Raw genomic sequence first — 12,181 nt, 5'->3', positions numbered from 1 at the left:
TATCCCACCCAACTTGTTCTATTTCTTAATAATAATAGAACGTCGTATTAAAACACTCTGGTATGACTGTACTAATGTAATAAACTCACTCGCACCTTAAATGAGTACAAGCGGATCATTACTTGCATATAGAGTTGCAGAGCGTGCAGGAAATACACCACAGACCTACAAACGTCAGAGAACAACAATACTGTAATAGAACTACACTGAAACACTGCAGTGTTTGACGATCGCTTTGCAATGACCTGCATTTGGTGATCACTCCGGCCTCTCACGTAAGTCGAGCTGACTAAGCTGCCGAACAACACACAACTGCGACCTCCCTGTCCCTGATCGAAGTTTGTTTACCAAGTGACATGACACTGTGTCTGTATTTGATACTTTGAACTTAACTTTAATACGGTATCGGGAACCTCTATTCTGATAAGCTTAATGTGTTCCTGTTAATACTACCGAGGCGTATTCAATAGTATTAGAAAGCTCGTACGCGTCGTTTTTCAATGCGAGTGTTTCACCTGTTGGCGTTTCTTCTTTCCTTCCACGTTTTGCTGTCGTGTTATAAACGTTATAAAGCGAACGATCATTTCCTTCTTTTTTTTTCTTTTCTTTTTTTTTTTTTGGGGGGGGGGGGGGATGTCTGTTTTTATTAAACGATACATTGTTCCACATTTATGTCGATAACTGATGTTTATCCTCCAATTTTATCCCCACAATATACAATTCGCTTGACATGTTGGATGTCTGTTAACTTAACCCGGGCAGCCTAGTGAATAAAGCGTTCGCTCGTCACGCCGATTCCCGACATGGGTACAATGCGTGAAGCCGTGATATTGCTGAAATATTGCTAAAAGCGGCGTAAAACCATACTCACTCACTCACTCAACTGAACCCATTTTCGAAAACAAGATTGTTCGGCTTCTCGTTTTACAGAAAACATGTGTGAAGCAGTGACCGAGCAGATATCCTGCCTTGAACATAGGTCCTCTCCCTTCAAATACTAAATGGTCGCCCCTAATAGTGAGTGTGAGAGTTGTGTTTAAACAATGTTGGCATAATACAGAACTATCACGCTGGGGAACACCTGAGATGGAACTCACATATATCGAACCAAGACCTTAAGTGTGTCGAGGGAAGGCTCTATCCACTTGGCTAAATTTTAAGCGAGTCAGTGATTAGGTTTAAAGCCGTCTGAACTATATTGATTAGTAATACTCGTATAGCGGCGTGTCAGCTTGATGTGATGCAGGTCGTAGACGTCTATCCCTTCGAGCATGGATTAAAACTCGTCTAACCGTAGAATCACGACTCATGAAAAGCATGACCTGAGTTTGTCCGTGAAGGTAAGGCAGTGCTACTGTCAAGTAGAAAAAAATGCCGCCTGTCAGCTATAATGGTTGAAACAAATAAGGGAACATTTTAAAATATAGGCAAATATGTTTTACTTTCAGTACATTTGAAATATTGCGCATAAAAACTCAACACATATGGAAATCAGATGTTGAGGAGTGTTTGTGTGCATTGTTTCCAACGCATGTTTGGTAGACACGGCTTGGAACCCATGAGAGCATATCATTGTCTAGTGTCATTGTTTCCAACACATGTTTGGTAGACACGGCTTGGAACCCATGAGAGCATATCATTGTCTTGTGTCATTGTTTCCAACGCATGTATGAAAGACACGGCTTGGAACCCATGAGAGCATATCATTGTCTAGTGTCATTGTTTCCAACACATGTTTGGTAGACACGGCTTGGAACCCATGAGAGCATATCATTGTCTAGTGTCATTGTTTCCAACACATGTTTGGTAGACACGGCTTGGAACCCATGAGAGCATATCATTGTCTAGTGTCATTGTTTCCAACACATGTTTGGTAGAGACGGCTTGGAACCCATGAGAGCATATCATTGTCTAGTGTCAGTGTTTCCAACGCATGTTTGGTAGACACGGCTTGGAACCCATTAAAGCACATCATTGTCTAGTGCCATTGTTTCCAACGCATGTTTGGTAGACGTACACGGCTTGGAACCCATGAGAGCATATCATTGTCTTGTGTCATTGTTTCAAACGCATGTTTGGTAGACACGGCTTGGAACCCATGAGAGCATATCATTGTCTAGTGTCATTGTTTCCAACGCGTGTTTGGTAGACACGGCTTGGAACCAATGAGAGCATATCATTTTACTGTGTCTAAAACTCCGTGTTCCCTTATTCATTAATCCGTATATCTTAATGCACTTTCTCACCTCGAACATTCCACACTGTAGGTAATCACTACCTCTGGGATTTGATTATTTGATTATTTGGATACTTCATATGTGACACCAAGGGAGGTATTCATAAAGATTTTTCTTAAGTCTAAACTTAACTTTTTTTTCAGACTTCAGACTTTTATTATTACCTCCGCAGGTGTCCTTAAGACGACTGAACAGTCCTGGCTCAGCCCTTCTGACACCCTTGGAGTGGATGAGGTCACAGAAACGTTTCCCTTTAAATGCTATTTTCTGAAAGCCTCTATCTACGAACAAGTATATATATAATAATAATATATTCTTAATACAAATATATCTCTGGATTGAACATGACAATGGCGTACATACGTGTATGCGTCCGTGTTGATCAAATTAGATGTCACATCATGCTTGTTATAAGAGGGGGCTAACGGGATCGGGTGATCAGGCTCGCTGACTTGGTGGATACATGTAATCGATCCCACAATGCGAGGATCGATGCTCATGATATCAATCACTGGTTTGTCTGGTCCAGACTCGATTATTTACAGACAACAGCCATATATCTTGCTGAGTGCGTCGTTAAGGAACACGCAAACAAAGGTAGGCTGAATTCTATGTTGAACGATTATGATGACGTAGTTGAAACTGAGCCAGGAATTCACTTGCATTTCCGAACGTGCATCTTGTGCAAGTAACACTTACGCAGGTCCTTACAATGTCTCCATTGCGTCTTAAATAATCCGGAGATTATCTCCACACTTCGTCTTGTACTCATCAATAACAATAAGGAAATAGTACAAAAGGCATTGGTCATAATACAATATTTAATGCTGATTTGGAACACACGAACGAGAATGACAGTGTCTTTTTGTCGTTGTTGAAGTTGTATTGAGCACATACGTGTACATCACAGACAGAGTGACTTACTCAACACGGTGAAACCTTGTAAGTCCGGACCCTGTTAATCAGGACAGAACGTCCCGAACATACCTTCCGAGAACGACACATATTTCACTGAATACGACAGTCGGGATTCCCTGTAATACTATTATATCCGGGTTATAGCCAGGTTCACTGTTATATCACCATACAATGCAAAGACATTTGTTTTTTCCTGAAAATATGATAATGCTTTAGAAATATAAAAAAATATACCAGTTTAGAAGCTCACGCGTTTACTCTATTATCGAAGAAGTCACGATGGCATCAAAGCTTTCGAGGTGCGGGATAGTTACGAAAGTGTGTCATCAGTTATTTAATCTTGTGTAATATAAAAGTTAATTATTTACTTTTGTATTATTGGACACAAAGTGCATTGTAATCAAGGGCAGCAACCTATATATCGATCGGTGTGCGTTATACAGGTCAGGTCACCGCCTCTTTAATATCTTATAAGGGTCTAATGAATGCATTAATGCCGAATATCCATCACCTTGTAATAGTGCATCTACTACAATGTTTCCATAGACAATAAATAGGGCACAGGTGGCTCATCCGCCTTATTCCGCACATCGAGTTGCCAGAACACTGATCGTGGATTCAGTCCTAGAGAAGCCAGGATTAGGTTTCTTAGAGTCAGTACCATACCAATGCACGTGCGTTTTTACCAAAATGACCTTCATCACTCTGGGATTTCCTTTCCTGTCACGCACGCACGCCAAAAAGCCAAATAGCCAATATCAACTCCACAATTGACACAAATTATGTCAGGACGTCTTTGAACGAGCATCAGAGCACGAAGCGCAGTCAACCGTTAACCTGCTTCAAAGTGTACAGTGATAGTATGTGATAGTGATTTGGCTTTTACGCGGCCTTTAGCATTTTTTTTCAATATCACGACAAGGGACACCAGAAAGAAGCTTCACATAATGTACCAATGTTGGGAATCGAACTCGTACCTTACGCGTGAGGAGCAAACGCATTCAAACCACTAGGTTGCCCCAACGCCCTATGTTTGTAACAGCCATATTGTATAGTTAAAATATTCAAACACTATTAGTACATCTCAGTTATTGAATTATGTTAACACTATGGTATTGAACAAGCATCTATGGCTGCAGTCTTAAGTTGTTGTCGCGGCGAACAGCTGCAAGATTGCTGGTGCGGCGTTAAACAACAGTTGCTCACTCACTTAATGTGTATCTATACCGACAGACAAAAGTAAGGGAAAACAATTGAATAGCGCAAAGTGGTGTTCCGTATAACGCTGTGTTCCGTATAGTTGTTCATATGAACGTTGGCTGCAATTTGTTATTTCATTTTTCACAGTCTCCGATCATAATCAATGTTGTCGATACTCCTTGGACTTGTATGAGTGAGTGAGTATGGTTTTACGCCGCTTTTAGCAATATTCCAGCAATATCACGGCGGGGGACACCAGAGATGGGCTTCACACATTATAACCATGTCGGGAATCGAACCCGGGTCTTCGGCGTGACGAGCGAACGCTTTAACCACTAGGCTACCCGATCGCCCCTGGACTTGTAGGAGATACACCTTCCTAGCCATCCTCTAGACCATGTTGTGTTCAGGTTTAAATAAAAGTAAACATCATTCAACATTCAACCCAAGGATATGATCATGACATTCGTTGTAATGTCCACGGTGACACGCGTTGTACAATAGTAACAACAGTAACAACAGTAACAACATGACAACATCACAACATCACAACACGCAGTCGTGGTACATGGAGTACACAGGCTGAGCCGTGCAGTGGAGCACGTTTCACCCCGTGCATTGTGTTACATTATAACCTCAAATGTATCACATACTGTCATGTATATGTATAATGCCCTAAAACATATTTTGTACATGTATCTAAACATTAATCAATGGATTGATGATAATCTCATTCGATGCAAGAATGTAAATTCTGCTTTGTGCAAATGCCATTCACGTAAATCAGTGTTACATTGTTCAACGTGACACTTTGTATACTTGTTCTCTAAAAGTATATATACCATTCCTTCATGTTTTGAAGGCATTGCTCGTATAAAAAATCAATTTATTATATTTAACGTAGGCTAGAAAATAACGTCTCATAACTACTGCTCGGGGATGACAGAGATATCGTGGATAATACTCTATTATCAGACTTCGTTGTGGGTGAAACTGATTGTAAAAGATCATAATATAGACCCATATCCACCGATAGAAACGAACGGCCGTTTATAAGACCCGGCGTTATAATAAAGTCTTCTTATGAACTGAAAACGATTGCGCTAATCCGTTTAAACCTGATTGGTATTATTAGTTCATCAGTGAACGGGTGTATACTTTTCTCGCAGCAAGAGAGTCAAGATCACTAATCCTTGAATTTCATTTCATAAAATAATGCCTTTCTTCGAGAAGCACATTTATATCAGTGTCCGTCAATATGACTCATGAGGTAGAAACATTCTAGACACAAATATATACACCAGTTCAGGGTGTATGATACTGAGCCATGGTTATGTACAATCATTGGTCATACACAACACCTCTCGGAATGAACCTACTGGTACGACATCAGACCATCTTGTTGGCAGGTATCCTCTTTCTGCACACACACACTCATATATCACATCACCTTTTTATTGTGTTTAAGTGACCACAGTGTCACACGTCTTGTTATACACTGCTCAACAACCTCAGACGAAACGAAGTGAACACCGAGTTTTGGGACACCAGGTGTTTCGAATGCAGCGGAATAACCCATTTCCATTGAACAGCGGACATGGAGGAGTGTGACACTGTGCACGTGGGGTTACTGCGCTACGTGTATTCGTCAATGCGCCACCTTGACTCGGCACATGGACTGTAGCTCACAAGCAAAGATCCCACCGATGCTATTTTTAACAATTGTTCGGATCATACAGAGTCAATCTTAAGTCTGTTCCACAATTGACGATTCAAGTACTCATGGACAGAGAAAGCATCAAGTCGCTCCCTCGCCCGATGCAGGTATTTTCGGCAATTTTGTCACTACCAGAGGCGACTCTCTTATCAGTGAACCGGGTCGAGAATGTGACGTCAGGTTGCCAGGAGACCCAGACAACAACATAGTTTGACGTGGGGTCAAGGTCATCTGATGAATGTATGGCATCGGCGACAGTGACATATAGGACTCAAGCGATGGCGTTGGCGCCAGGTGACAAACTGGAACAGGGGAGGTAATCATGTACGAGGGACGGTGGTATCGTTTAGAGGGTTTGAAATCCGGCGAAAATGAAGGCCCTGGGTTAACTTTGGGAAGTATAACTGTTTCCTTACGTTTCAATTTCTTTTTACTCTCTGGTCTGTACGTCGAAATTCGCGGTGTTGCAGACGACTCCTTTCTTGTCTCCCTCCCGAGGAGAATTAGTTCGTTCAATTTCTTCCCATTTACAGACAATTCTACCTTTTCTCCACTTTGAAGCAGACCTGACTTAAGTTGCAGGCGATTTATCCTTGGCACCCTACCTGTTGGTACTCGTCCTTGAGGTGTTGGGTGTTTCACAGCAACCTCGGGAAGCACATTTCTCTGCATAGCACTATTACGTTTTATATCCGCATTGTTGGTAGGCACGCTGACAGTTGTATCCTCAACCTTGACATCCACTGGCGGCCTTGCCTCAATGCGAGGCGCATAGCCTGGCGGTTGCATGATCTGCGCAGGCGCTCGGTAAACCGGAAGTTGATGTTTTATCACAGGAAGCTTATTAGCAGCAACCTCCTTCCGAGGCTTTTTGTCACTCACATATTTTCGATCGACGTTGTTACGTGTAATAGTAGGCAAATTATCTGTCTTGTCTTCTACCTTTAGTCTGTGCAGTTTCAAACGGGCAACGGAGTGTCTATTCGAATTAACCTCTTTGTAAACAGCTACCGGTTCCGGTTTAACCTTTGGCAACAGTTTATGGGGGACATAAGGGATTTGAGGGTTTCTGTAAATACTTGCAGCGGCTTGAGGCACAGCCGTAACCGAGTGTTTGTTAATCTGTGGAAGTTTATCATGTGTGTGTCGATGTTTATGTTTCCTTATCGACGGTCCCTGGTCCTTCTGGGGTCTATGAATCCCACCACTATGAATATCCGGGTAGCGAATGGGTACTTTGAGAGTGTTTTCTGTAAAGCGGGGTACTGGTTGATCGTTTGCCTCATTTTCAGACGCGTTCGACACTTCAAAAGATATCTCTCTCTGAATACTGGGATCTTCCACGGGATCGGAATTGCCATTTTGAGCGGATCTTGCTCGTATGAATTCGTCATGATCCGCTAGAATACTTTGAGAGAGTACATGTATTTCGGCCGATATTCGACCGACATTGTTCATATGATCCCTAGTCGTTGAAATAAGACGCCGAGATCTTGTCAGGAACTTTAAATGGGGATCCGTTGGATCTGCAATGGAAGATAGAAAACATGTGAGAAATATAGTGCATGCCCGTATGTGCCGAAGATCCGGGGTTTATTCCGCAAATAGGTACAGTATGTTCTGCCTGTTCGAAGTGTAACCTGTGGGGGCGATTTTGGAATAATGGACTAACCATTAGCTATTCTGGGATGGACCTGGACATATTTTCTTCTGTCACGATGGAGCCAAACACCTGTGTTTAACCTGAACACGTTCACGTCACCCAGTTATTTCAGGGAAAAGTAATTTTCTTTTTGTTAAAATATGCAAAAGTCAAGATAAACTTCCAACATTTATGGCCACTCGCACGCTCGCAAATACAATGTTCGTCCTCTAATGCCTTACATTTAAAACCTCAGGGACTATGAAAGTTGTGATCATATCTTAGAAATAAAGTTTAGACTGAACCCTCATTTGACCGCTAACATGAACAGCATGAAATCAGATAGTAATGATGGACCAGGTACATGCAATGTCTGTACATGAACACAACAGTCAAATAGATTTACTAAAATGTACAAATTAAGTATTTTTATATGACTGAAAATAATTTGTATCCAGCAAATTTGCTCATCAGCATTCAGCATTTTTAACATTGCGACGGACATCGTGCGGAAACTATTAATCGAAGCATTCCCGTGTTGAAAAAAGTATATGTTCTATTCTGGCATCACGCAGCTTTCATTATGTTACGCACTGGAACATGTACTTCATGTTAATGCATCATCCAAGCAAATATATACAAAAGGTCAACGATCAATAGGAGTTCGCACCAAGTACACGAGAGATCGACGAAAGATGATGACTCAAAGGTATGAGGGGGTCTAAATGTACCGTCGCATTGTCATTGTTATAGCCATTCAGCATAGCTGGAACCAATGAGTTTAATACTAGTATAAGAACGAGTTTAATAATGGTATAAAAATGCGATAATACTGGTATAATATTGAGTTTAAAACTGGTATAATATTGACTTTAATCCTGGTGTAAAAAATAAGTTAATACTGGTATACGAATGAGTTTAATGCTGGTATATGAAAGAGTTGAATACTTGTATACGAATGAGTTGAATACCGGTATAAGAATGAATTTAATAGGGGGAAAGGAATGCGTTAAATAGTGGTATACGAATTAATCTAAAACCGGTATACGAGTGACAAGGCTACATGAACAAATTAAATGTTTCGCTTGCACGCTTTTTCCAAAAAAATGAGGAGGACGTAGGACCTTTTATTTTTTAATAACAATGGTGATGGCGGAGGAACAGTTTGTTTTTATGTTCCCAGTGAGAATGACAACAAGCACACCTTGCATGGGGACACATTAAAATCCGTTCTTTAGTATTCTTTAGAATAAAAAAATAATTGTCTTGCAATATAAATGATTTACCGTGTCGCGCCAATGCTCAAGACATATTTCCTTTTTAGCATAACTAAATACTGGTAGGTGTTTTAAACATAAGTATTTCGTAACGATAAGGATTGGCACAAAAAGCCAATAGCTTTATTTAATGCCTCTCCAATAGAAAAAACAAACAAACCAAGAAAATATATTGCAAGAAATACAATAGTGGACAATTAATTTTATATAAAACATATTTTCAAACATCATATACTAATTAATTGCTATCAGTTAAGTTATAAGTAGATTACAAGTAGATAACTGAAATATTAGACCTAATTGAGTTATTGAAACTACCAGATTCTGAGATAAATGTTTGTACAGATTGAACTATTTCAGTTTTCCTGTACGGATGTTCAACATTTCCATGTAAATTTTTCTTTTTATCATTTCCATGTGTATAATAATACATATTATATCTGATAATGGCGTAATACAAAAAACAAGTAAATAATTATATTTTCATATGCTTCGTCACTATAGCAGTTTTGGTCATTCTATGTTTTATCTGCGTTTAAATCGCTGCAACCTAATTAGAGTCGAGAACGTATTGAAATCAAATCCACATTTATATAGTAGTTTCACGGTGATCTTGCCTGTAAACCTACTTGAGGATTATATCGATTGAATATCTTCTGGTAAAGAGACCCAAAGTCCTGCATAATCAGTTTGGAAAGATTTTACATGATGATGTCCTTGCTTAAATAGGTTACTAGAAGGTATTTCCTCATGAACGAGAGTCTTTAACAATAGCACTTCAGTCGTAAATTAAATATCTCAAGGACACAAGAAAATAAAAACGACATTGTATTGATTTTCATGTAACGATGGAAGAATTATCCATTTCTGACGTTGATTAGGTTGTTGTTTCATTTCTTTAAGCAATGTACTGATTATAAGGTCTTCGTGTAATTTTCATTCATGCATATAAGTGTTATTGACATACAACGCAAACAAGATAACTGACGCTTGGTAATCGATATAGAAGATGGTGAACCACGCTCTCCGTTTATTATCGATACGTACTAACGATGGTTTGTAGGGTCTTGGTTAAAATGTTACCATGGAAACTAATGCACTAACCATCAATTGTAATGAATACCCTGGTTTTGTACTTATTAAGTCACAAGTAAGAAATACTTGGTTATCTCCTTCGTTCTGCTAAGTTCAGGAAAACAACTTTGCAACATGCGGTTATCATTTTTATTCATTATTTCTATTCATTATTTCTATTCATTAGTTCATCCCTTTGCAATGTCCCTGTATCCTAACGACATGAGTCTAGTATCACATAACCATTAGCATATTTCAACATGACAGTTTATATTTGTTTGTAATTTCCGGAAAACATGAAAATTTGCACTGCTCAAAAGAATATTTGAGAACACCCGTTTTTTTTATAAATGACAAAAGTAAATATGTCATGGTTATTGGATATTGCAACACACAGGCGTCCAGTTTTTGGTGTTTTTTTAACTGTTTTGAATAGTATATTTGAAATATATATAAGAGGTAGGAAAGATTATCTTAATCAACAATTTTAAAGCTTTTTCATGAAATTATTCAGTATTGTTTTGTCTCATTTGGTCTTACCATCCCCCAGATGCGTTCAATAACTCTTGTAGATACATAATTACAATCTATTGATGAGCGATCTGGTTGATCCAATGAGAAACCAATTACCTCAGTCTATTTAGATGTGAGTTAGTGGTTAATCATCGCGCCATGTGTGTCAAAAGTCATCAAGGCAGCCAAAAGCTGACCGATTGCGTGAATATCCTGTCTTCAATCGATAGGGATACAGTTGGCGATTTTACCTTTTAATATTTAATTGTTGTTGCCATGCCGTTGCATGCTATTTGTGCCACTACAGTCTGTAGGATAGCAGGATAATGTAGATCTGTGGGAATGAGATCGATTTTTAACGGTAGGATTGGCCTTTAGTCTTGATCACTGGGACGTCCTTATGAACAAAGGTTTTAATGGGATCGATATGCGTTTCTTCCGGCGTATATATTATTATTGGTTTAAGATGTGTATGTCGTTACGCTCTGATAGAGTTATCAATATTTGATGAAGTTCTTGTATAATAAAGGTGCTGTTTGGAATGACAAAAATTGCGATAAATGAAAAGCAAAAACAAATGCATAAATTATTATTTATTATTATTTGTCTTTACATGACCGTTCAACATGACTAGATATCTATCAATTTATCTATTTGAATTTCTTTGTCGAAATGACATCGAATTCGAGATTTGAATTCATACATTGTATATAGTTAATATAAGCTAAGTGTTATAGACAGTAGAGAGTCCGACAATGTTATATGGAATCCCATACACTTTAATTGATTTCAAACATATCTGTTGCATATTTTTCATTTATCTATTCTTTTTACTGCAATCACACTTTTTGAAAAAAGAGAGTGTGATCAAAATCCTGTCATATATATATATATATATATACATACATACATACATACATACATACATACATACATACATACATACATATATATATATACGTGTGTGTGTACTGAACACATTTATGCCCATTAACTATACTTTACCTAGCATATATCACCGCTGTATATTCCAAGGTGGTCATGTAGATCGCATGCTGTCATGATATCACACACGTGTATGCTATGTCGTGTTCATACAGCTGTACAAAATAACAATTACCGGTAAGTTATAATCATTTCTTAATCGCCTTTCAAATTTACTATTCTTTATCAAGAATCAAATCAATACGACCAACTTACCCTTCCTATGCTTGGAATCCGGCGCCATGTTAGAAGTCTCTCTACTCTCCTGCCATGGTACTATTGTTTATCGTCTCCAGCGGAAGTCAATATTCCGGATGCGTGCGCATATCGACGTCTGGTCACGCAAACAAGCGGAAAGATGAACGTACTTCTTGAACTCCTGTGTATGTTGTTGGGTTATTGTTTATTCTATACAATACTAATAACTCCTTTCATGAAGCGTTTCTTATGATGAAGCACACATTCTTTAAGGACATGCCTGTGATATTTTTGTAGCATATAAAATAATAACAAGTTCAATCATGTACAGTCAAGTGAATTACTAATGATTATATTGTCTTCCATAGGCACTGTCTTGTGTATGTAAATGTGGCGATGTTTGAAACAATAGTATCTAAAA

At 38.9% G+C, this 12,181-nt stretch overlaps 1 protein-coding gene across 1 annotated transcript; it reads right to left on the bottom strand.

Annotated features, from left to right (window-relative positions):
• Positions 1-5,397: 5,397 nt before the first annotated feature.
• Positions 5,398-12,132, bottom strand: LOC124122774. Its single transcript, XM_046485910.2, has 2 exons — positions 11,779-12,132; positions 5,398-7,598 (listed from the first exon to the last, which is right to left on the bottom strand). Exons 1-2 carry the CDS (start codon positions 11,804-11,806, stop codon positions 6,154-6,156), a joined length of 1,473 nt encoding a protein of 490 aa, XP_046341866.2. The 5' UTR covers positions 11,807-12,132; the 3' UTR covers positions 5,398-6,153.
• Positions 12,133-12,181: the final 49 nt, after the last annotated feature.

The sequence above is a fragment of the Haliotis rufescens genome, unplaced genomic scaffold (genome assembly GCF_023055435.1).
Source record: "Haliotis rufescens isolate VD_foot unplaced genomic scaffold, xgHalRufe1.0.p SCAF_9, whole genome shotgun sequence".
Classification (NCBI taxonomy): Eukaryota; Metazoa; Mollusca; class Gastropoda; order Lepetellida; family Haliotidae; genus Haliotis; species Haliotis rufescens.
The sequence above is the reverse complement of the archived record's forward strand: the minus strand, read 5'-3'. Positions and strand labels throughout refer to the sequence as shown.

What these genes read in the sequence shown, in the direction of transcription:
- LOC124122774 (XM_046485910.2), bottom strand. Translation starts at nt 11,806, where the DNA reads ATGGCGCCGGATTCCAAGCATAGGAAGG. An exon ending in GGATTCCAAGCATAGGAAGG is followed by an intron (nt 7,599 to 11,778) that starts GTAAGTTGGTCG and finishes CTTCCATTGCAG; the next exon opens with ATCCAACGGATCCCCATTTA.